We start from the raw sequence: 26,992 nt of genomic DNA on the forward strand, positions 1-26,992 counted from the left end.
AGAGGACTGGACGGGAATCGCGCTCTCCTGAGTTGGAGAGGAGCCGAAAGGGATATCGAAAGGGTCGAAACCGTAAATCGTGTGTGCGTGAGTGGAGGCGCGCAAGGACACCAGACCCGCTGGAATGCGCCACGGTTCGGGGAGGGGGCGGAGAACGAGGAGACGCCGAGACCGCGAACTTACGGAAGAAGATGTACTCGGTGTAGCTGCTCCAGATCTTGTCGTCGCGGTACTGGTTGACGAAGGCGGCGGTGCCTGAGGAGTTACACGCCACCATGTGGAAGCCGGCCTCGGACAGGCGATCGAACGCCTGCTCCAGGTAGGTGAACTTGAGGTAGAAGCGGGACGTGTACTTCTCAGGCGGCCTGTCAGGGTCGCGGCTCTCGTTGAGCGTGTCCCCGAAGACCTCCTTGGCCAGTGCGATGCGTCCGCACACCATGATGCGCGCCACACGCCGGAACTTGGCGTCCGCCTGGTTGTCGCGCACCGTGGTGTAGGAGCCGCGGTAGCCGAGCGTGAGGAAGCCCGAGCGCTTGTCCTGCGCGCCGCCGCCGCCGCCGCCGCCACCGTGCGCTCCCGGGCCCGAAGGCGCGGCAGCCGCCGCCCCGCGCAGCAGCAGGGCGTCGCTGCTGCCCTGGGAGACGTTGTCCTCCAGGTCGCTCTGGCAGCCCTCGTCGTTGAGCGAGTTCTGCTTGGTGACCTTGGGAGACAGCAGCTTGACTAGGTCAGTGAGCTGGAAGTACTCGGCCTCGCGCAGGAGACGCTCCTTCTCTGGGAAGTGCTCGGGCAGCGCGAGCTGCTTGTCCCGCAGATAATCCAGCACGTACCTGAAGAGGAAGCCGTCCCGGTCGATGAAGAAGCGCGCCCGGCTGTCCCGGGGCAGCTCGCCCCGGCGTCGGGCGCCGCCCCGGGGGCTGGAAGGCGAGAACATACTGGCCAGAGTGCTGTCCGGGACGCTGAGCAGCGTCGAGTGCTTGGTCACATAGACCTGGCCCCCCACGTTAAGCTCCACCACCTCGGGGAAGGGCGAAGGTGCGCAGGGCCCTGGGGCGGCGGCTGCCGACGCGCCGGGTGAGCTGGACGAGGAGACCATCTCGCTAATGGGCAGGATGGTGCTGCCGCCACCGCTTGTGTCCTTCAAAGCCATGGTCCCCCCGCTGCCAGCCAAGTGACCCTGGAGAGCAGCAGTTTCTCCTTCCTGAATCCCGCGCCCTGCACCTCCCGCGGCCCCTGGCCTCGGCGTGCGCCTGATGCGCCCTCGGGCCGGGCGCTACGTTCCTCCGGCCCGGGCGGCAGGGTTCAGGGCTCGGGGCGGCTGCGGCGGCGCCCGGGCTCCATCGGGGGAGCGAGGTGCGGGAGGGGAACTCTGCGGGCGCCGCGGCGGCAGCGGAGAAGCGAGGAGGAGCGGCTGCTCCTTTGGGGCGACGGCGGGGAAGTGTGAGAGAGACTTGCGAGAGGCTCTTAGGCTGCCGCTCGGCTCTCCGCGGGGAGGGCGGGAGGAGGGGCCGGAGCAAAGAAAACTCGCCGCCCCAGTCAGCAGCTAGCGAGCGCGCCGCGAGCCCGGAGCGCGGACGGTGGCGCTAACTACTCCTCGCAGGCGGGGAGGCAGCACTGACGTCAAGCCCGGGACTGGGACCCGAGCCACAGCTGTCATTTAAAGAGATAGGCGCCAGCCTCTGGCTGCGGGACTCGGACGCTAGGGGGCGGGGCCGAGGGCTGGGCCGGGAGGTGAGGCTCCCAGGAAGCGAGCCGGGAACAGCGGACAGGGAACCAAAAACTAATGGACAAAAGGACAGCATCTCTCCTTCATTCAGTTCATTCCTTCCTTCCTTACTTCTGTCCCTCCATCCTTTCCTCGCCTCGTTCGCCCGATGAAACTAGTTTTTGTTTGTTTTACGCATGCATTACGGTGATTTTTGGGATTTTAACAAAAATGCTAAGTTCCTAACTGAAATCTCTGCATTTGTTGGAGTGAAAGGTTTGATTACCTTACCAAAAGACTACGTGGGGTGAATCTCTTATTTTACCATCGTTTTTGAAGCGGAGGGCGAAATGCCTAAACCTCTATTACATTCAAATGTCATAATTGCATGTTTAACTGCAAGCGCTACATAAAGAATTTTAAAAACTGAAATCTGATTTCAGTTCACAAAACTAATAAAGGATTGTGCTAACGTGACAGTTTTTCCTTTCATTTCTTCGGTACTTGATTCATAGTAGATGCTTAATAAATGTTTGTGGTGGAAGGGGGAAAGCCAGGGAGGAAAATTAATTCTATTTGTTCTTAGTTTCCTATCCAGTCCTGACCTGTCCCTTCATTAATCTCCACATTTCCCTTTCAGCTCCATAAGGCAAGAGAAATGGCTTGTTTTTGTTTTTTTGTTTTTTTGTTTTTTTTATTGTTAGTCTTCTAACCCCCAAAGTTAGGTCACAAATGAAAAGTATATTCATTTAAGCTCACTTTAATTTCCTTGGGTACCTAGCCTAGGTACAGTAAGTAAGATCAGCCTTATTTATGCTAAAGAGTGAGAATACAAATGCAAATGAGGAATCTCCCTTCTTGTGGCTATGTATTCATCCTGAGACATCCTTCTATGTTCAGAAACATTTACCAAAAGTCTTAATAGGTGTGCATTATGCATCCTCATGCAGTCCTCTTATTCAAGCCTTTTTGCCTCACCCCAAATTTATAAATTGATCAAATTAAGAATTAGGACTGGAGTTCCTGTTGTGGCTCAGTGGTTAAAAAATTGGACTAGGAACCATGAGGTTGCGGGTTCGATCCCTGGCCTTGCTCAGTGGGTTAAGGATCTGGCATTGCCATGAGCTGTGGTGTAGGTCACAGACACGGCTCGGATCTGGTGTTGCTGTGGCTCTGGTGTAGGCCAGTGGCTACAGCTTCGATTGGACCTCTAGCCTGGGAACTTCCATTTGCTGCAGGAGCAGCCCTAGAAAAGGCAAAAAGACAAAAAAAAAAAAAAAAAAAAAAGAATTAGGATTGACTTTAGCCTTCTTCACTTAAAAGCTAACATTAGAAAGCATTTGAAATTTAGAATAATTATTCTGGGAAAATGAATTAATAGAAACTTTATAATCTTTGTAGATGAATAAATAATAAAGCCTCTAACCACTGCTAATGAAGCCCATTTATCCTGAGGTAAATATCCCTAATGGTAAATATGTTATAGATCATAGAATTGCAATGAAGTGGATGTATAATACATATGCATATGTATATATGAATATGAGGTCTCCAATATGATCAGAATGAAATCCATTTTAATTTTTTAATCGCACTACATATGCTTATAAGATGTCTAAAATATGTACTCTAAATGAATCTTCTTAGAAATTCTTGATGAAATGCTTTGTGTGGTGTACTGCTTTTCAAAATAATTCTTTCAACAATGATTGAAGATTTTTCCTTAACTTCTCCCATCTCCAGACTTCTTTTACTTTTATCTCCTCCCCCTACCCTCCAATCAAACTGAGAACTGAACAGATTGCAAGTCTAGAATGTCTTTACCTGTTGTTCTTTGTTCTTTCCATCAGGAATGCCTTCATTTTCCACCAGTTCCCTAATCCTTTCTCCCTGTTTACTGCTTCCCTGAGGTTTTGGCTTAAATAACACTTTTTCTGGAAATCTTTCAGATTTTTACCAAATCAGTTGTTCCCACAGCACCCTGTGCTTACACCAGGGCAGGAGTTAACTCTGCTAAAGTGTCACTGTTTCCCATCATATTGTGAATATAACATACAATGTAACATACAACTGTATGTACTATTCTATCCCCAGCTTCTTGCCTAGCCCTTAAGAGATATTTCATTACATACTACTGTATATAAAGAGGTAGGTAACAAGGACCCATTGTGAAGCAGAGGGAAATCTGCTCAATACTATATGATAACCTATATGGGGAAAGAATCTGAAAAGGAATGGATATATGTATATGTGTAACTGGTTTACTTTTCTGTACATCTGAAACTAGCATAACTTTGTGAGTCAGTTATATTCCAATACTTTCTCTTTGGACCACACCTGTGGCATATGGAAGTTCTCAGGCTTGGGATCGAATCAGAACTGTAGCTGCAGGCCTATGCTACAGCCATGGCCACCGCAATGCCAGATCTGAGCCACATCTATGACCCACACCAGAGCTTACAGCAATGCCAGATCCTTAACTCACTGAGTGAGGCCAGGTATCCAGGGATGGAACCCTCATCCTCATGGATACAAGTGAGGTTCATTTCCACTGAGCCACAATGGGAATCACCAATAATTTTTTTTTGAGGAGATAGTCCATTTCTATTAATTGAATATTTACTTCATAGAAATGTGTTCATATCATGAAAGGACAACAAAGCATCAACTCTATGCTAGACACTGGGCAAAGCAATGAGATTGCAGAGATGAATAAGGATTCAGCCTTTCACAGTTAAAATCAGGAAAATGAGAACAGATTCTGATTAAAACAAACTCGGATCTAAAGGAGAAGGAAAAGCAAGAAAGAGATAGACACTATCATTTTGGTGAACTGGAATTAACACCAAATACTATAATTAGAATCATCTTCTCCAAGCCACAGAAACTGTTAATGTCCCCTAGACCAATGTGATCATAAAAACAGGTCCTTAAGATCTTTGTTTGCTGTGCAAAGACAAGACATCAAACATCTCTGCCTGCAAACCACACTAGATCCCTTCACATTCACAGAAGTTTGAAATAACACAGTCAAAACTGTGTCTCTAAAAACACAGCAAACTAAGCAAAAAGGATAATTGAAGTCAACTTTATAATAGCTAATTTGTAATTTTAAATAAATAAATTATTTCTTTACCAGGCAGAGAGTTACTAAAAAGCAGGAACTGTATCTTCTTTAATAGAGGAGGAAGAAAAGAGAAGAGCTTTAAATGAGAATTTAAAGTCAAGTAGAACTGGAGTTCCACTGTGGCTCAGATACTACAAACCTGACTATAATCCATGAGGATACAGGTTTGATCCCTGGCCTTGCTCAGTCGGTTAAAGATCCGGAGCTGGTGCCAGCTGTGGTGTAGTCGCAGATAGGTATCAGACGTACTGGCTTAAAAAAGCTTTAAAAAAAAATTTATTGTAGTTGATTTACATTGTTCTGTCAATTTCTACTCTACAGCAAAGCGACCCAGTCATATGTAGATATACACTTTTTCTCATTTTATCTTTCATCGTGTTCTATTACAAGTGATTCAATATAGTTCTCTATGCTATATATACTCTTCCTGGCTTTGTGATTTGAACTGGTTACTTAACTGCTCTGAACCTTAGCTTCCTCATGGGTATAGCAGAAATAATGAAGACCTGGGATGTCCAGTAACATTGCCATTCAAGTTTGATAGAGTTCACTGTATTCATTTTGTCTGATTCTCACCATTGTTCTGAGGGATAAGAGCAAAGCCACTCCCTAATAGATCTGAGATCCTAAGTCATATAATTGATTGTGATAGCTCTACCTACCTTTCTTCCAGTTGTCTCACCTCTAGGACCTGATGTAACCCAGCTTCTCCATCCTGATATCCCCACACCACCCTCAGCATGTCCTTCCCCGTCTATAGCCCCTATGGTTCCCTTTTACGCTTTATCATCCTAGACATTGATGTAATGCCATTGATTTAATTTACCTTGGTCCTGTGCTTTTTCTTTTCTTTTCTTTTTTAACTTTGTTCAGTCTTTTTACTGTAGTCTAATTATCCCTTTTAGCTTATTTGTGTACAAGGCAAACTGCACTTCTAATTTTCAGGAACCCATCTGGTATCTGTTTATCCTGTTCAGGGCAATTGAAAGTTTTACCAAAACAAAACAAAACCTCAAGCATTTGTAATTCTAAGCAAAAGGCCTGAGATTCTTTCTTACACCAAGAGCTTTGCAGTTTTTAGAGCAGTGGTGTCATATGAAAATATGTGAATGACATGTCATTTTAAGTGTTTTAGTAACCACATTAAAAAAGTAAAGCATTAAACAGGTGAATTTATTTTGATAGTATCATTTTATAGCCAATATATCCAAAATATTATCATTTCAATACCTAATCAGTACAAAAGTGCATTAATGACAAAATTTATATTTTTTTCCATCCTAGATCTTCAAAACATGGTATGTATTTTACACTTATAACACATTCCATTTTGGACTAGCCGTATTTCATGTGCTCAACAGCCCCATGTGGCTAGCAACTACTCTATTGTACAGCACAGCTCTAGAGCATTTGCATCTTTAATATACCAACTTGTTTTGAGGATTAGGCAAGATAACATGTCTTTTAAAATATTTTATTACAGGACTTGGAAGGAGTCTGGAATTCAACACAAATAGAATCATTAACACATGGAATGGGGACCATGAAGCATCTATCCAGCCAAAAAAAGAGGAAAAGCTCTAAAAAAGAACCAAGAAAATAATATACCAGTGGATGGATTTTGGTTTCTCTTCCAAACCCATCACAACCCCTTGAAGGCGAAATATGGGCAAATTTTGCTACACACGTCATTCTTGGGACAAGCAGGCCAAACCAAGGGCTTTTGGCCTCCTGCAAGGTAAGAAGTAAAAGGTTTGCTGCCACAACAGGCTCAGCATGGGTGGGAGCAAGACAATACACATGGGAAGGACCATCTGTAAATTCAACCATTTCTGTAGAATCAAGGGAAAGTTGGGAAGCAGAGTATAAAAACTAGCTTTCCCCAAAATCTCACCTATCAGTTTTGAGAATTTTAATGATGCTAGGGAATGAAAAACTTTGCAAATGAAGTATTTACGGAACTCAGAGTGTCAGTGTTTGATGCATTTGTTATATAGCATAATCCAGCCATTTAGATATCTTACTATACTGTCATATGAGTTCTTATTCTATATTATAAATTATAGAAGCACTGATAAAGTTGGAATAACAGTTGGTTATCTCTATTAAATTACTATGCCCCCAAATTAATGAAATGTTATATAGACTGTGATTCAGTATATCTAACCACTTAGTATAATGCCTGGCAAATGAAAAATGTTCAACAGATACTTATGAATAAAAGCATAAGCCATTTTCATATTAACTTATAGCATGTAAAGGTGCCTATGTAAGTTAATACATAGCATGTGTGGGGAAATGTATGTGTTGGGGGTAGGTTAGCAACCTATAGCCTTGTATTTCATCTTGTCCAGCTGGCTGCCTCCTTGAAACTGCTTAGCTCCTCAAAGCTTGGGAGGAAAAAGCAACATAATTCACTATAACCTTAGGACATTCTGGATAAAAATTTTAGGGTGGAGAGTAGGGATAAACTTTATACTGGACAATGTGGAGAATATTAATATTCCAGGGTGGAATAAGCCTCTTCAGGTAACAAAAACCAGGAGCCTAAAACTGCTTATACATATATATTGTATGCATAATATAAATTTATCAATTCTATGCTACAACCAAAAAAAAAAGTGTCACTGATTAGAAGAAGATACTAAAACATGTAACAGGATGTTGTTAATTTCTGATGTCACATTTTCTCTTGGAAATGCCCCCAAATTAAGACTTTCCTTAACTTTTTATTTTAACCAATGGCTGACTATTACTAATTGTAGAGAGTTCCCATTGTAGTTCAATGGGCTAAGGACCAGACATTGTGTCTGTGAGGATGTGGGTTCAGTCCCTGCCCTGGCTCAGTGGGTTAAGGATCCTGCATTGCCGAAAGCATGGGTCGCAGATGTGGTTTGGATCCGGTGTTGCTGTGTCTGTGGCGTAGGCTGGCAGCCGCAGCTCCAAGTGGACCCCTGGCCCCAGAACTTCCATATGCCCCAGGTACCCTCATAAAAAGAAAAAAAAAAATTATAGCAGGAATTCAGCCATTTCCTATGCTTTTAAACTGTTTGTCCTACTTCAAAAGAGGATTCTTTAGCTAATGACTGTAAGGCATTTTATACTTCTCAGAGAAAGTTACTATGAAACCAAAAGAGTGTTGTAAATTCTTTACTTTCCCGTGATGTTTGTCTCCAATGGGGAAAAAAGGTGAGTTGGATTTGTGAAATTAATCCTTCAATCTAGAGTTCTCAGTTAGTAAAATGCTTGATAACTATCTTAAATCCAAAAAGGAGCAATTAAAATTTTAAAGTAAATGCCTCCGGGTACTCTACTATTAAAAATTATAAATGTAGTGTGTGGATGGGAATGCTAATAGTTTGACATAATACGACATAGCGTGTATTTATTTACTAGAAAATTGCTTTTCTTCTCATTGGGATTTATTCTTTCCTTTTCTGGCCACACACTGGCATAGAGAAGTTGCTGGGCCAGGGATCAAATATGTGCCATAGCTGCAACCTCTGCAAGGCTGAATCCTTAACCCACCATGCAAGGGATTGAACCAGCACCTCCACAGAGACAAGCTAGGTCATTAACCCACTTCATCACAGTGGGAACTCCTCATTGGGATTTTTTTTTAAAGGATGACTGAAGATCTATCAAATGACGAAAGTCCCTGATAGGGGTTGAGTGTCTGAGCCCGAGACAGTATCTTCACCAAATTGATAGGTCAGGCCGAACTATAGCAAATAGCCAATTTTGTAAAAACTGTCAAAAATTGGCATTTTTATGCAGTTTAACTTAATAGTTTTTAGTGACAAGGACAATGAATTTAGAACCATAAATGCTTAAATATTTAGAAACACACAATTCACAACTCAAGCTTAAACACGTTATGTATGCATGTTGAATCTTTATGATTTTTCAGGAAAAAAAAAATTTCCAGAGTTCCTGCAGTGGCACAGAGGGTTAAGGACCAGGCACTGTCTCTGTGGCAGCTCCAGTTGGTCGGGGTTCGATTCTTTCCAGGCGCAGTGGGTTAAGGATCTGGTGCTGTCTCAGCTGTGACATAGGTCCCAGCTCAAATGTGATCCCTAGCCTGGGAACTTTCATATCCTGTGTGTGCAGCCAAAAATAAAGTTCTGTCCGCCACTTTACTCTTGGTTCCCTCAGCACTTAAATATAGCTTGCACAAAAGATAATTTGTTTATAAGTGGCATGTATGTGTTCTGAATTATCCTTCATTTGTGTCTGTTTAGTATCTCTACCTAGGTAACAAACTCTGCAGACAGAGACTTTTCTGCAGGTGTTTTATTTCCATTTCAGCATTCTGCGTACAGGAAGCTTAAAATGATGATGGGAAAGTTGTTTATCTACAGCATGACTAATTAGCAGTGGGACTACTCACAGGCCTTTGTGGTACTGTTTAATTTTTCTGTGTACTGCTCAACAGGAAAATACTGATATTTGTATATCTCCAGACTCTCCTTTTAAAAGTACATCAGTAAAGTGAGACTTTAAAAATACAATTAAAGCACAATGCTTCAATCTGGAGAGCATTCTAATACAAGGTGTAAATGGAGCTAATGAACATCAGTTATCGTATGCAATGTTACTCAGCAAACAGCTTTTTTAAAGTCTAGGTTTAAAGTACATTATGCGTTATAACCTTTCATGCCAATGAATGTTAGGGTGAATTGTGTTTCCCATCTCTCATAACTTAAATGGGCTAGAAGTCTAAACAAAAGCAGGAAACTGAGGAGCCTCTTGTGGATCAGCGGGTTAAGAGTCTGACTAGTATCCTTGAAGACGCAGGTTCAATCCCTGGCTTCACTCCCAGAGGGGTAAGGATCCAGCGTTGCCACAGGCTGCAGTGTAGGTCACAGATGTGGCTCAGAGCTGTCATCGCTGTGACATAGGCTCTGTCTGATTCAACCCCTAGCCTGGGATCTTCCATAGGCTGCAGGTGTGGCCCTAAAAAGAAAAGAAAAACAGGCAACTGAATTTTAATCCCAGGACACAGATTTACTGAGTGACCCAGATCAAGTATCCTTCCTGTTCATTTTCCTAGATAGTCAGCTATACACATCTTGATGTATTTGGGGAGATATTATTGTGATTATCTATTACTGGACAACAAACCACTCCAAAACTTAGTGGCTTAAACAACAATCACTTTACCATTATTTTTATAATCCTGCCTTCATCTAGGTGGTTCTCACTCAGGCCTCTCACAGGTTGCAGTCAGATAAGCAGCAGGGACTGGAATCACCCAGTGCCTGAGCTCTGATGATTCAACTGTCTAAAGGCTGGAATAGTTGGGGCTTTTTGCTCTCGCTCTCTCTCTTGCTCTCTCTCTCTTTCTATGTGGTCTATGAATGCAGTCTTCCCATCATGGCGACTCAGAGCTCCAAAGGTGCACAACCCAAGAAGAGAGGGCCAAGCAGAAGCTGTATTATGTTTTATAAGCTAGCCTGAAAAGTCACAAAATGTCCTTTATGTCATATTTTATTAAGCAAAGCAGCCACAAAGGCTCTCCCAGTTTAAGAGGAGAAAATATGAACTCCACTGCTTGAAGGGAGAGTGGAAACATTCTGGAAGAGCCTGAGGGACCAAAAATACCATTATGGCCATTTCTGCAAAGTAAAATCTTCTACAGAAGTGGGAAGAATCAAGTATCATTACACCTTTTATGATACATAGATAGATAGATAGAGTTCTGTAAATAAAGCCCTAGCCTTTTGCTGTAGCTCACATTTTACAGACTTTGCATACCTAATTGTGATGTATGAGGGCCCACAAACACAAAGGGGCATACGCACATGCCCAAGCAGCCAACTCAATAGTGTGGTTGTCTGAAATCGGAAGCTGATACTTAAAACCATGAAAGGGCAGCCAGGTGTTTCCTTTATTTTTAATAAGAATCACCATTTTAAAAAATTTTGATCATTTATTCTGCTCTAATAAATTGCTTCAGCCAGTTAGCCTTTGCTCTAGTTAATCCAGAACCCCCCTCTGCCTCTTTCTTTCATCATCCTTTCCAACATCTGCAAGTTTTCATTCTCCCTCAGTGAATCATCTCTTTTCATCTTTTAGATGCTGACCTAGTAACACAAATACATCTGTGAACACTTAAAAATTTTCTTGTTACCCAGTTTTTCAACAGTTTTCTCTATGCTGATCATTGTCTAATGGATGCAGCACCACTGTATACATTTCAGTCTCTGTGTGCCAGAGTTTACTCTTCTCCCTGTAGAAGTACTAGCTCCTTGTCTGACAGTTCTCACTATGCTCATTTTGTCCTATCACCTCTGTTACTCCACACTAATCACATTAGTCATTTATTCAAAGATTGGAAAGACAGTAAATATAATATGGTTTGGTACGTGACCAATTTTGAAACCAGAATTTTAAATTTTTCTGCCCAGTCATGGAGAAATTAATCAAATAAAAAGAAACCATTATTTTTTTAAGTCCAAATATCCAAAAAATATGGTATTAATATTTAGATTATATACATAGTTTGAATACATTTTGAAGTAGCTTTAAAATCAAAGTTCATATCAAATCAATTTTAGCAAAATTCCATGAGTATTTGTTGAATATCAATTACATGCTCTGCTAAGTGCTCTGTAGGTTATAAAAATGAATAGGACATATACCCTTGTAATTAAAAAATTGCATGGGACAGGAGAATTAGGAAATCCCCAACATAACCAGAGACTGGATTACAGGGAGGAGTCAGGTTAGTGTGGCAACAGAAGAACAGGCAGAGTGATATGAGGATCAGCAAAGAGAGAGAGGGCACTTCTGGTAGAAGGATTAGAAAATGTTCAAGGGAGTAGGTAGAGGGAAGAATAGATAGGCTCTGAAAGATAGGCATCGTTTTCATAGGCTTGGATGATAGGTAAGAGTATTTCAAAGCTAAATTATAGTATGAGCAACACCAGGACTGGTTATAACAATACTTGTCTCCCTGATCTACTTACCTACTCATCTACCTATTCAGTTTTCCCTCTATAGGTCCTCCCCCTGACTTGTTTCAAAAGGTGGTGTGTGGAAAAAGATGAATATGAAAAGCAGGATAGGGAAAATATAGCATACAAGATTGAGACCAATTAGAAGATTAGAACATAATTTACATATTTCATAGTATCCTAGGTTATTAAAATTGACCCAATTTTGACTCATATGGCATACAAGCTTCCTAGAGGAAGCAGAAGTTATAGATTACATAACTAAAGTTAGCCACAAGGAAAAAATACCCCTTGGGAAAGCAAATTGATTTGTTAAACATTTCTGTATATAAGGCAGCTCAAGTACATAATAATGGCCAGTGTCACAGATAACACACCTGATATAAATGCAGTAGAAAATTAAGGTTAGCAGCAAATTTACTTACCCTTATTAAAAACTCATGATCAAACATTAATGTATAACTTAGCAAAAGCAGTTCTACAGGGGATGTTGGCAGTATTATTCCTGTTTTACAAAATAGGAAACAGGGATTCATGAGTAGTAAATCAGTCACTCAAGAGCACACAACTGATAACTAATAGGTTTGGATTTAGATTTGAATCCAGATTTGTAATACTTCAATGTGAGAATAAAAGCTGATTAGTAGAGAATAGAAATTTGGTCAAGAGAAAGTCTATAGGTAGAAATCTTCACAAAGTTTGGCTGTGATGAGAATAAGTATTGGGATTAAAATCGAGCCCTTTGGGGGCAAAGAAAATAAGGATGCCTGATAGCTGGAAGAAAGCAGCTTGGCGGGTGCGGGGAGGGAGTGAGAATGTTAAAGAGAGACTGCTTAATGGAACAAAAGCCTAAGGAAAGATGAGATCAAGAGAAATGAAGAAGGGTTTAGCCTTGGCAGAGAGGCAGAACTAGTCTTCTTTGAACAGATTGTGAATTAAAGGAATGGTATTAGCCACAGAACCCAAGAAATGATCCAACCAGTCTTCCGGCAGATTTCGAATCAAACAAACTAGAGTTTGTGTAGTTATCTAGACTAAATTTCAAGTAAAATGACTTATGTTGCCCTTTGGCTCCTAAAGGAACCAGAATTCAAGAGCAAAATAATAGGATATCATGTAGCCATTTTTTTTCTTATTTCACTCCATTTCCTGCCTATATGAAATTAGTAATGTCTGGAAATATGTGTGAGAATCTGGGAATAAGAATAAAAGATTTCCTTATTAGCCATGGACTTGCCTGGTATTTGAAAAATCAGCCCAGCATCTGGATTATTTACTTTGGACTACTTACTTATTCTTTTGGAGTCTCAATATCACCATATAAACATTGAAATTTTAATATTTGCTACTTAAATTTTATTAGGGGTTAAATGTACCCAGAATTGTGCCTAGGACACACTAAACAACAAATGTGAGTGTGTTGCTTCTTGAACCTTAAAGGACACATATTAAGGTCTAACAGCTGGATAAACATTCTTAATAGAAGAACAGTAAATGCTTCCTCATCTGGTATTCCTTTATCATTTTGTTTCCAATTCTTTCAAAAATATTTATGCAGTGCCTTCTGTGTGGCAAGCACCCAGATCTCCTTGAAAACAATATTTATATTATTATTATTATTATCATCAGGTTTGGTCAGCATTCTTCTTGAGTCTATTCCCTGGTTCTATATTTTTAGTTTGTCATTTTTCTTGCATTAGTCCTTAAAATCCCATGTCTTAGTATAGATCTTGATCTCCTTAAACTGAGATGCTGGTTTCTGCTTCCTACTCGCATCTCTTACTTAGGTTCTGTATCCTGTCTCAAGCTAATACTCTGTTCTAATGCCTGATAGATCTTGGTCAGGATTAATGAGGTAACATCAAAGATACTTTAAACATTTTAGAGAAAAGAAAATGAGCAAGAACAAATGTAAATTGTTTCTTTTATCAGTAAAAGGAAAAATAATAAAATTCATAATATATGTTCTGAATTATTTCCTATTCAATCCTTCCAGCCTAGAGTTTCTCTCGTTTAATCTCTTTTCTCAAAAAGAATCGTAAGCGTTGTGTCACTGGGGTCTAAGCAGGAAACTGATAGTACACACTCGTGTTGTGTAACTTATAAGAGCTGGTGTGTACAGAGTTTATGAAATGCCACAAAGGAAGCACTTGGACTGTTACGAGCACAAAGTCATGGCCATCTCTAAGCTTGAAGGGCAAGGGGAGGATGTGGTTACTGGAACCTCAGAGACAGAGCTATCTGGAGAGGGCTATTTGACAGGGACCGTAATTGTTTCCTACCTTAAGCTCCGGTACCTCATGCTGTCTTATTCCACCTTACCTTCTAGACACCAATCCTACCCCAGCACTGTCCAAAAGGAATACAACCCAAGCCACAAATGTGATAACACATGTATACTTTTAAAAAGTCCTAACTCTTTTGAATCTATAAGCTAAATTTTTCACTTGTTATATTTTTCTAAAACTTTTGCTTAAGAATTTTAATTACTATGATATTTACTGTGCACTTTTCTATAGATGCTTTGTTTAAATTGTGTCTGGAAAATAGAGATGATTTCCTTGACAGACATGAACTATACAAACAGGATATATTCATATGGTTTGAATATGTTTTATAATAGTATTGTTCTTAAAGTATACATCCTAATTTGACCTTAAGACATCTTTTTAAAATAAATTCTTAGGTAGTTCCCGTCATGGCTCAGTGGTTAACGAATCTGACTAGGAACCATGAGATTGCAGGTTTGATCCCTGGCCTTGCTCAGGGGGTTCAGGATCCGGTGTTGCTGTGAACTGTGGTGTAGGTTGCAGATGCAGCTGGGATTTGACATTGCCTTGGCTGTGGTGTAGGCCGGCAGCTACAGCTCCAAATAGACCCCTAGCCTGGGAACCTCCATATGCCGCAGGTACGGCCCTAAAAAGACAAAAAGACCAAAAAATAAAAATTAAATAAATTCTCAGGTATTTACCAAATTATGTTATTTGAAAACACTAATTAATTATTTGAACTTTTGTTGTTGTTAGTTTTCTTTGGTGATGCTCCCAATAAATGAGAGATTTGCAATTAAAAAAAAAAAAGTCCCAAAAGCCACAATAAACAAGGTAGAGATATATACAAAGTTCAGGAACAGTCCAGAAGCCCAGCCTCACTTCAAACACTAGCTGAAATGGGGGTCTTCCAGACTACCTCACCTCTGACGCAACTGCAATTTCAGGATCTGGAAGACCACTCTCAGTTTCAGTAATTTGCTAGCAGGGCTCATAGATCTCACTGAGGGCACTTATACTCATGGTTAGGGTTTATTACAGGGAGGGGAAACAGGTTAAAATCAACCAAGGGAAGAGATGCAAGCAGAGTTCAGGAAAGTTCCACCCATAGAGCTTCTGGCTGTCTTCTCCCAGGAGAGTCATGGAAGGTGCTGACCTTCCCAGCATCAGTGTGTGGCGACGTGCATGGAATATTGCCAGCCAGGGAAGCTCACCTAAGAAACAGTGTCCAGAGTTTTTATTGGATCTCCATCACATAGGCATACATGGTTGACTGCCCATATGGTTGACTTCAGACTCCAGCCCCTCCCAGTTTGGGCTAATACCAGGTGACACAAAGCCCTCTCATAAACCACGTTGTTAACTACTGCCTGCTGGCACCCAAGACTTCTAGATAAACAGACACCCTCATTAACAGGACATTCCAAGTGCTTCAAGATTATTTCCCAGGATTTGATGGCAAAAACAGATTTTCAGAATTCCCCTTGTGGCTCCTCAGGTTAAGACATAGTGTCCAAGAGGATGCAGGTTTGATCCCTGGCCTTGCTTAGTGGGTTAAGGATCTGGTGTTGCCACAAGCTATAGAGCAGGTTGCAGAATGCGGCTTGGATCCAGCATGCTGTGGATATGGCATAGGCTGGTAGCTGCAGCTCCAATTCTACCCCTAGCCCAAGAACTCCACATGCCGCAGGTGCAGCCTTAAACAATGAAAAACAGACTTCTATGTAAGGTTGAATTCTACACTATACACAGGTGAAATCAGTTTTAATAATATATTTTATTTATCTCAGTATATTCCAAGCAATCATTTCAACATATAATCAATACAAAATATTATTGAGTTCCTTTCATTTTTTTCCATGTTAAGTCTTTGAAATTCTGTGTGTATTTCACATTCACAGCACACACTGGACTAGCCACATTTCATGTGCTTTAAAGTTACTTGTGGTAGTGCAGCTGAACCTAACAACAGTATTTTATATTCTTTGGGCCTATCAGTGTGTTCTAAAATCTTTAACCTATTGTTATAAATATGTTCATTATTACAGAAGTTTTCCTATCACATTAAAGCTAATGCATAAAATATTTTTTTTTCAAATGCAAAAGCAAAAACAATATCAACAATAACCTCCTTACCTTCCCATTTGAAACCTCCATTGTTAATCCTTACACAGGTAGCCACTCCTGTGGAATACTTACAGTACCTTTTTTTTTTTTTTTTTTTTTTTTTTTTTTGTCTTTTTAGGACCATACCCACAGCATATGGAGGTTCCTAGGCTAAGAGTCCAATCGGAGCTGTAGCTGCTGGCCTACTCCACAGCTCAAGGCAATGCCAGATCCTTAACCAGCGAGGCCAGGGGTCGAACTCCAGTCTTCATGGGTACGAGTCAGGTTTGTTGCCTTAAGCCACTACAGGAACTCCTTGGATTACTTTTAGATTGATTTTCAAGTTGGTCATAAAATGACACTGTAGATGGCTAATGACCTACCCTTTGTCACCTGTAATTCAAATTTCTTCTTGCCATGTACCTGTTTTCTACAAAACGCTTAATGTCTCTTCTCTTTCAGTAGCATCTTTGACAATCCATATATTAAGGATGAGACTTAAGAGAATTCTAAAATATTACTTTTTGTGTAGAAACTCTCCCCTTCCTAAAAGGGCTGTTCGGTATATTTTTATCTTAGTCTGAAGATATTTCAGGAAGTCTGCAAAAGCCTTAAAAACATCTACAGCCTACCTAAATGAGCATCAAAACTGACCAGGAAGCACTATGAGCTATTAGAGAAATTATTATTTTCCGGTGTTCTCTATTCCAGTTGCACTGTAACACTTTAAAAAGTATTTAAACTACAGGGGAAAAAACACTTTATAGAATAGCATGTGTTGCTAAGTATGGCTTATTTTTCTTATATATAAACATATGAAAAAGAGGATTTTAAAAGCTAGTTCTAATGGTGGCTATTGAAGTGCCAAGCTGTAAAGGTCAAAGTCAGCCTACAAGTGCCTTCATGTTTCTTCTTGGACTCCTTCCTTTCTTCAAGTGTTGCGTGATTTCCTGCAGTGATACAGCACATGGTGGGCTGGAAGTTAGTCCAGATGTACCCTGAGGATTTAACATTCATTCCTTCTGCATTAAAATCGCACAGTATTATTAGTCTGATATATCTCCCTTGTTTTCTCCCTTTAAAAATCATAAGATACTATCTTCCACCCTCGGTAATGTGTTCCTTTCATTCCAATCACCATTTCATGTACATTTTCTGTTGTGTGCTGCTTTTATGCCCTTTTTTGTGTATAATCTGTTTGACTATATGTGACTATCTGTTTGACTATAATCTTATTGACTGTATGTGAGATAGAAAAGTCTGATTAAAGTATTCAGTGTTCTCCAATGAAATCACTCTTTCAACTTTCATTTTTTTGGGGGTCGTCTGATTTTTTGCCTAGAAAATTAGCACTTTTTGGTGGCCTCATTTCCTCTTGTACACATGGCATGCATGTGAGTGTGTGTGTGTGTGTGTGTGTGTGTGTATCAATTGATATCCAAGGACTTTATTGCTACCCTTAAAATCCCTTTCCCACTTTCTTAACTGTTAACACATCTGTTGCCTCTTTAGTTAGAACTCATAATCTCTTTCTCCTCTTATGAGTTGAAAATACCGTGTCCTCTTCTCCTTGGTCCCTTTTGCCCTTGTGACATTTACGAACAGATAATTAGTGCTGCTTGATCTAACTGGAACTCTCGTTCTTTCCAACTAAGACAGTTCTTCATTTTTAGATTTTATCTTACTTCTCCTCTCAAGGCCACAAGTGATTCTTCTTTTAAAGCATTACATGATTTATTGAATTGGAAATATTATTTCAAAATAAACTGCATTTTACTGTAAATTAGTGACCTATCAAAAGGCTTTACCACCAACAGAATCAATACCCTGACCACACATATATGAAGCAGAGACAGATGAATTTATAACTGATGCGTCTTGTTCTAGGCAGTTTGAGCTGCTAGAGCAGAAAACCACTGACTGAGTGGCTTAAACAACATTGATTTCTCACAATTCTGGAAGCTAGGAAGTCCAAGGTCAAGGTGCTGGTACTGGTAGATTCTGGGTCTGGTGAGAACCCATTTCCTAGTGCAAAGACAGCCTTTTTTCTATGTTCTCTGAGTGGAAGGGGCAAGAGAGCTCCCTGGACTCTCCTTTATAAGATACTAATCCCATTCATGAGAGCTCCATTCTTAAGATCTAATCTCCTCTCAAAGGCCCCACCTCCTAATGTCACACTGGGGGTTAGGTTTTCAACATATGAATTTGAGTGCCCTCCAACATTCAGACCACAGCACATCTCTAGTTCCCTGGAAAACACACCTTGTGTTATTGTATAATGTATTAATAATATCTTTAATTCAAATAAATGAATAGTGAATAAACAGAGGGATCATTTAGCAACTAGAAGATGTAACCAAAATAAAAACTTAAAAATGAAAAATATAAATTCTCTGTTGATGATCATTGTGGTGGCATTGCTTTTCTCTCTCCCTGAATCTGTCTATAAGAATCAAAACAGGGAGTTCCTGTGGTGGCACAGTGGTTAAGGAATCCGACTAGGAACCGTGAGGTTGCAGGTTCGATCCCTGGCCTCACTCAGTGGGTTAAGGATCCGGCATTGCCATGAGCTGTGGTGTAGGTCGCAGACGCGGCTAGGGTCTCGTGTTGCTGTGGCTGTGGGGTAGGCCGGCGGCTACAGCTCTGATTCGACCCCTAGCCTGGGAACCTCCATATGCCGCGGGAGCGGCCCTAGAAAAGACAAAAAAAAGACAAAAAAAAAAGAATCAAAACAAAAACAGAACAAAAAACTCTGAACTAGGTTGCCAGATAAAGTGTAAGATATTTGGTGAAACTCAAATAACTTTTTAGTACAATTGTGTCCTAAGTACTGCACGGGGCATAATTATATTAAAAACTATACATTGTTCATCTAAAATTCAGATTTAACAAGGTGTCCTGAATTTTTATTGGCTAAATCTGGTAGCTCTCTTCTGCTAAATCTGGTGACAAACTCTTACCACTATACAATGTGTGTTGTATCAACATTGGTGACAGAGGGCGGTAATGAGGCAACTCACAGATGTAAGAACAGAAAACCCCTGAATCCCAGCCAGTGCTCCCTGGAAAGAACAGCAAGCCTCAGGAGAACAGCTAAAATCAGGCAGGTTTTCCACATTCTCCAAGTTTCAATGCAGGGGGCCTGCAGTGAGGTTTAGAGGAACGAGAGTAGGCTCCCTTCAGGATGAAAGGAGAACCCACTTGGAACTGAAACCAAAATTAGCAAAACTGGGACAATGCATGCAAATAAAAAGGAAGGTCCAGAAAGTTAGGAAGGGCCATGGACTAGGAAATCTGTAGGCCTTCTGTTTGAACAGTTCGCAAAGACAATAGAAGAGGGAGCTGTAATGCCTGTCAGTATACTGACCATGTTTCCATTCTAAATGTCCATTATTTGAGGACTGGTTGATTAAATAAATAGTATATCCACAGAATCAATTATGGTATGGTTGAACAAAGGAAAGAAGACTATCTCTATAAACAACTTTGGAGAGATCTCCAGGACATATTATTTCCTTAAAAAGGTATACATAAATAGTAAACTAGATTAAGAAATATATATGTGTTTAAATAAAATGTAGGCATAATATTAGGAGGAAGTTATATAAATTACCAAGTAAAAATTGATGTTGAGGGAATGTTTTTCCTTATTTCTTAACTTTATCTCATCATAGTAATAGACTAGGAGAGCCAGTACATTCAAGAAGAACTCTTTAGTACTGTAAGCTTTTGCATGTGAAAAAGAAGGTGCATGGTAATGATAAATTAAATAATAGCTTCGAATCTAAGAATAATGTTGAGTCTGACAAGTTTCACACAGAAGGGGAATGAAAAGGGAGCACAAGTTCAAGTTTCAGCAGCAGCTGCAAAAAATTGGTTTCAGAATTATTCTTCACAGACAAGGATGCTATAAATAATTGCCAAATTATATTTTAAAGGACAATCAAGTATTCCAAGTTGAACAGAATATATAATAACAGATATTCCCTAGGGATTTTAAACCTGATGATTTTTGTTGAAGGAAAGTGAATTTTAAAATAAAAAGCCATTAACAACAACCAAACAAAAGTGGCGTAAAAATAATATGCTGGCAGAGTTCCCTGGTAGTTTAATGGTTAAGGAGTTGGTGTTGTCACTGCTGCGGCTCAGGTTACTGCTCTGGCTCAGGTTTGATTCCTGACTCAGAAACTTCCACGTGCCATGGGCATGACCGGAAAAATAATATAGCCAGTAATGTGAGTTTCAGAAATGCTGTTATATGTGACACTAATTCTCATACCAATATTATAAAATTATTTAGAAAACTCCCAAGTTTTACTTAGATATGCATTTTATATTCCTTAGTTCAGTCCAGTACAATACTTTGAACGCTCAAAAATATACATTGAATTATTAAATGATTATGGACAATTATTAACATAAATGTTGCCATTTAAAAATCTAACAACACGGAAGTTCCTGTTGTGGCTCAGTGGTTGGCGAATCCGACTAGGAACCATGAGGTTGCAGGTTCGATCCATGGCCTCGCTCAGTGGGTTAAAGATCCGGTGTTGCTGTGAGCTGTGGTGTAGGTCGCAGATGCGGCTCGGATCCCGAGCTGCTGCGGCTGTGGTGTAGGCCGGCGGCTACAGCTCTGATTCGACCCCTAGCCTGGGAACCTCCATATGCCGCGGGAGAGGCCCGAGAAATAGCAAAAAGACAAAAAAAAAAAAAAAAAAAAAAAATCTAACAACATAACAAATAGTTTTATTTATACCTTACAATAAGGTCATGATGGTCATGATGGTGGGTTTGTTGGTTGGTTGGTACTATGCTTTGATTGAAATATTGTTGGGATTATTTTTTAATCCTCAAGAACTGAATCGATCTTCTCAATATATAACAAAATATCAACAGATTATGTTCTGCATATTTAAAACTTATTGTTAGTTGCTTGTGATTCCTCTTTATCCTTTATCCAAGTTAACCCTACCCCTGAGGCAGCTTAGTTTATATTTAATACATGGTTTATAGATCAATTTCTATATATTTATTTATATCTATATATATGTAAAAAATCAGTGGTTTTTTAAATGTTTTTTAGCAGTATATAAATAGCATAGTGCTGTAAATTACATTCTTTTTTTTTTTTCTTTTGTCTTTTTTAGGCTACAGCTGTGGCATATGGAGGTTCCCAGGCTAGGGGTCAAATCAGAGCTGTAGCTGCCGGCCTCTGCCACAGTCATAGCAATGTGGGATCCAAACAATGTCTGAGACCTACACCACCACTCATGGCAATGCCGGATTGTTAACCCACTGAGTGAGGTCAGGGATCGAACCAGCATCCTCATGGGTATTAGTCGGATTTGTTAACCACTGAGCCACAAAGGAAACTCCTGCATTCTGTTTCTTAATATTTCCACTCGACATTGTTTTTGCTATCTAGTATATGTTGCTATATGCAAATCTAGGTTTTTTTATTTCCAGTTAATATTCTATGATATGTATAAGTACATGTCATTTATCTATTCACATATGATAAATGTGTATATGTTGCCTCCAACTTCTTACTCACACAATACTTTAGTAAATACCCTGTAAGTCTCTCTTTGTGTGTCTGAAGGCAAGTCTCTTGGGTATATATGTTCCAGAGTGAGTAGATACTTATTCAGTTTTACCAAAATACTGCCAGTTTGCGCTCTAAAATGGATTTCACTAAATTACACTCTCAAAAATAGAGTACAAGATCCCCAAATCCTGCCATCTTTATCAGACATGAGCTATCCAGTTTTCTCATTTTTGCCAATTATATGGGTATAGATGCCATCCACAGGTTTTTAATTTATGTTTCTATTTTTATTATGAAGTAATGTAAGAATATTTTCAATATTCTAGAGCAGAAAATGGCAGTAGATAAAAACTAAGGAAATATGACTAAAGTAAATGAAAAGTCACTCTGAACTTTAATAACTAATGTTATGTCAGTGTACATTCATTAGTTGTGACAAAGGAATCATACTAATATAAGATGTTAACAGAAGAAATTGTCTTCAGAGTATATATATAATCTCTGTACTATGGTTGCAACTTTCTGATAAATATAAAACTATTCTAAAATTAAAAATTTATTCTTCTAATGTTGCAAGTATTTTCTCCTAGTCTGTCGGCTATTCATTCTGTCTGTGGTAACTTCATTGAAGAGAAATCTAGACATGATGGTTGCTTCAATAAACATGATAGTAATAGAGATGAAGTGGACAGACTTAGGAAATATTCCAGACAACGCTGAATTAGATGTGAGAAGCAGAAGAAAAGACATTGGGAATGAATCCTGAACCTTTTTCCTTCAGGAATTGAATGGTTAATTTCTAGAAGCTTCATAGTCTTTATTGTGATTGTAAATAGTCTCCTATTTTCTATTTCAATTTCTAAATGTTTATTGCAGTTGCAATGAAATGTTATTGATTTTTGCATATTGATCTTACTATCTTAATAGTCCTAATAGTTTGTCTGCTAATTATATGGTGCTTTCTTTGTAAATGATCAATTAATTACAAATACTGAACTTTTGTCTTTTTCTTTTTAATTCATAAACATGTTTTTTTCCTTTGTATTTAATGAAACAGAACTTCCAGTACTATTTCAAATAGTAATAGAGCTGAATTTTGCCTAATTCCTAATATTAAAAAGAAGCTTCTGAAATTTCTTCATTAAATATAACATTTGGTATTGGTTTGTACTTGTTAATTTGTTTGTTTTGTTTTATGCTGCAATTCAGGAATGGGTATCAGTAGAGACGAGGAAAGACAGCTGTATTTTTTTTTTCTGATTAAAGAAATTTCATTTTGGATTTCCCGCTGTGATACAGTGGGATCAGTGGCATCTTGGGAGCGCTGGGTCAATCCCCGGCCCAGCACAGTGGGTTAAGGATCCTGTGTTGCCACAGTTGCTGTTTAGGTTGTGACTGTGGCTTGGATCTGATCCCTAACCCAGAAACTCCATATACTGCCTGCTGGCCAGAAATGAAAACCACAACAAAAAAAGAAATTTCATTTTATTCCTATCTTTTAAATAACTTTTAAAAAATCTCAAATGAATTTTGAACATTATCAAAAGATTTTTTATGTGTATATTGAGATGATCATATGATGTTTCCTCTCCATCCATTACTGTGAAAAATTATGTTTTTACATGCTCTGATGTTAACTGCCCTTGCATTCCTGAAATAAATCCTCTTTGATTCATGGTGTATGTTTAAAGTATGCTGCTGAATTTTGTTGGCTAATTAATATTTAGGAAAAATTTAATTTATGCTCAAAAGGGCAATTACCTTAACATTCATTTTCTCATAGTGTCTTCATCTAGTTTTGATATTCTGCTGGATATTTTTTTTTCATTTGTCCAGCTGTATTTATTCTCTGTTCTTCTCCTTGCTCTGTAGCATGGAACATGACTGAATGGATTCCATAAATGGGCTCCTTTGCCCTCTGGCTTCTGGTACTGTCAATGACCTCTTTCTGGCAGGAGATTGAAGAACAAAGTATGAGCGAAGTGGGTATTTATTCTCTCAATTCCTTTTCTGTTAGATGGCAGCTCAATGCATCCTTTTACCAAAGGTTCCAGCTCTACTCTGGTTTTGTAAATAATTCCCTCAAATTACCCCATTAGATGGAAGAGTGATCTTGGCTTCTTTTATTGTAAGCTTGAGTGCAAAACTATTATTCTATGTTGATTTTCCAAAAGTCAGCCCACACCACTGGAAGGAGTCTCTTCATTAAAATCTCCTCCATTCCCCAGTGTGAGTGTGTCAAGCATTTCCTGTTGGGATCCTGCCTGGTACAGATATCAAAGTTACACGCACATCAAAATATGAGTTGTATGTCTTATTTTCTGCTATAAGAAGTACGTTATGTAAAATAGACATGTGTTCCTTGGAAATGTGGTATAATTCACCTATAAAACCATCTTTTTAGGGGCAGAGATTTATTAGTAGTTATTAATCTATACATATTTTCTGTTTCAGTGTCAATTTTGGAGTATTGTCAAAAATATCTATTAACTTAAGATTTCAATTTTGTAGCCATTTAGCATTCATAATATTTTTGTATAACTTTTAGATCTTTCACACTGAAGCTATTTTTATTTTTATTTACTTACAAATCAAATAGGTATTCTGTATGTTGCCTTAGGGAATTTAAATGATGTAGCCACTGTGGAAATGGTTTGTTAGTTCCTCAATAAGTTATATATACAATTACCATATAACCTAGCAATTCCACTCTTAGGTAGAACTGAAAACAGGTGTTCAGCCAAAAACTTGTACAAGAGTAAACAGCAGTCACAGTGGCTGAAAGATGAGACACCATCACCTGTCCATCAACTAATGTATGTATAAACAAAATGTCATATATCTATACAATGGAATATTTTTCCCCTAGAGAAAGGAATGGGGTACTGATACATGCTACAATATGGATGAATCTTGCAATATTATGCTAAGTCAAAACAACCAGTCTCCAGGGGCCACGTGTGCTTCTGTTGTATGAAATATCTAGAGTAGGCAACTCCATAGAGAGAGAAGAGATTAATGATTGCCACAAGCTGCTAGGAGAGAGGGAGGTAGAGTAGCTATTTTATTTTTATTTTTAAAAATTGTATTGGAGTATAGTTGACTTAAAATTTTGCATTCGTTTCAGGTGTACAGCAAAGTGAATTGTGTGTGTGTGTGTGTGTGTGTGTGTGTGTGTGTGTATCCATTCCTTTTTCCCATATAGGTAATTACAAACTATTGAGTAGATTTTTCCTATGCTATACCGTAGGTTCTCAGTAATCATCCATTTTATACAGTAGTGTTTATTTGTAATCCCCACCCTCCCAATTCCTCCCTCCCTCCCATGGTTTCCCCTATGGTAACCATAAGATTGCTTTTGAAATCTGTGAGTTGTTTCAGTTCTATAAAAAAACTTCCCTGCATCTTTTTTTATTAGATTCCACATATAGGTGATATCATATGATATTTGTCTTTGACTTACTTCACTGAGTGTGATAATCTCTAGGTCCATCCATGTAACTGCAAATGGCATTGTTTCATTCTTTTTGTGGCTGAATAATATTGCATTGTAATATGTAACACATCTTCTTTTTCCATTCATCTGTTGATGGACATTTATGTTGCTTCAATGTCTTGGCTATTGTAAATAATGCTGCAGTGAACATTGGAGTGCATGTATCTTTTCATATTATCATTTTATCTGGATATATGCTGGGGAGTGAGACTACTGGATCATATGGTAGTTCTATATTTAGTTTTTTAAGGAACCTCTGTACTGTTCTCCATGGAGGGTGTGGAGAAAAGGGAGCCCTTCTACACTGTTGGTGGGAACATAAAGAGTAACTATTTAAAGGATATGAGGCTCTTTTTTTTTTTTTGTCTTTTAGGGCCACACCTGAGTCATATGGAGGTTCCCAGGCTAGGGGTCTAATCAGCACTGTAGCTGCCAGCCTACGCCACAGCCACCGCAATGCAGGATCTGAGCCGTATCTGCAACCTACACCCCAGCTCATGGCCATGCCGGATCCTTAACCCACTGAAGGAGGCCAGGGATCAAACCCACATCCTCATAGATGCTAGTCAGGTTCACTAAGCGCTGAGCCATGACAGGAACTCCATGAGGCTTCCTTTTGAGGTGATGTTCTGGAATTAGGTGGTGGCAATGGTTTCATAATATTGTGAATGTACAGAATGTTACTCATAGTGAATGTTATGTTAGATACATTTCACCACAAGAATTAAATTAAAGTAATAAAAATATTTGCGTTGACCTGACTCTACCCCACTGACTCTTTAGAAACTCCTGACTCTTTTATAATTGTTGTTGAGAGTCCCTGAGGTGAAGAAATAGGGGAAGGATAGTAGACCCTTACATAAACCCTATGGATTAATCCTGAGTGTTTGAAATATCTAGCTGTCCAGCCTGTTGCAACTGAGAGGAGTTTCATTCAAGAGCTGCCATTATATGGCCTGTTGGTCACTGGGAGGAATGATGCCAGATTTTGCCCCAGGATTTTGCTCTAGGCCTGTCCTGCATGGAGAACCTCTCCACCCTCCGACTCTCCTTGCAATATCTCAGAATACTGGTAAGTTATAAAAGGAAGTAGTGGCATTCAGAAGAAACCTTCTATTATGTATATGATTAGACAATCTGAGATGTATCCTGAATCAACACTGGGACAAAACATTTGAAACAAACAGTGAATCGAGGTGTGAATCTGGAGAAATACAACTTAAAGGTTTTATATGGGAAGGGGAAATGTGGGTTTTCCTAGGGTAAATGAAAGTTCTATGCAGATAAAATGGGGAAGGAAAACTTATTTTTAAAAAGCGATGATTTAAAAATGAAGCTAGATACCCTTGCTCAGAGAAATTCTCTGAATATCAAACATTGATATCACATCAGTGATACCACTAAACTGAGTTTTATTTAAATTTCTAATTCTTTAAGAGGGATCTATTTGAATAAGTATTTTTTAAACTCGTCTATCTACTAAAAATATATCTATGTGTAATTATGCATGTCTAATTATACATGTCTAGGTTCATAATAAGTGTATTTTCAATGAATGAATAAAGAGCTAATATTTGGAGATAATTAACTTTACAAAAAATTCCTTCAGAACTGGGAAACATTTATTTGCTACTTATTTTCTATAATGAAGTTTTACTTATTAAATCTTCAAAACAAGAGTAGGACATTTCTTATACCACCATGTCTTTTTTGAAGAATATAAGAATATCATTCTGTCATGATGAACTAGAGGATAGGTAAGGATAAAATGGAATTTGTTCAAG

At 39.2% G+C, this 26,992-nt stretch overlaps 1 protein-coding gene and 1 long non-coding RNA gene across 3 annotated transcripts in view; one reads left to right on the forward strand and one right to left on the reverse strand.

Moving 5' to 3' along the window:
* Positions 1 to 1,439, reverse strand: part of KCTD8 (potassium channel tetramerization domain containing 8) — a 261,273-nt gene extending 259,834 nt beyond the window's left edge. For both annotated transcript variants that reach the window (XM_021101161.2, XM_084971942.1), the window contains exon 1: positions 184 to 1,439. In XM_021101161.2, the coding sequence (XP_020956820.1) occupies positions 184 to 1,147 (964 nt within the window). In that variant the 5' untranslated portion in view covers positions 1,148 to 1,439. The remainder of the gene's footprint in view (positions 1 to 183) is intronic.
* LOC106504638 (uncharacterized) lies at positions 159 to 25,929 on the forward strand. Its single transcript, XR_002346621.2, has 3 exons — positions 159 to 319; positions 6,313 to 6,567; positions 23,585 to 25,929. It is a non-coding gene; the product is annotated as an uncharacterized LOC106504638 (long non-coding RNA).
* Positions 25,930 to 26,992: the final 1,063 nt, after the last annotated feature.

Source organism: Sus scrofa, chromosome 8, assembly GCF_054392235.1.
Source record: "Sus scrofa isolate SSC_HxYL_T2T_F1_AM1 chromosome 8, Sscrofa_HxYL_maternal_Yorkshire_Landrace_v2.0, whole genome shotgun sequence".
Classification (NCBI taxonomy): domain Eukaryota; kingdom Metazoa; phylum Chordata; class Mammalia; order Artiodactyla; family Suidae; genus Sus; species Sus scrofa.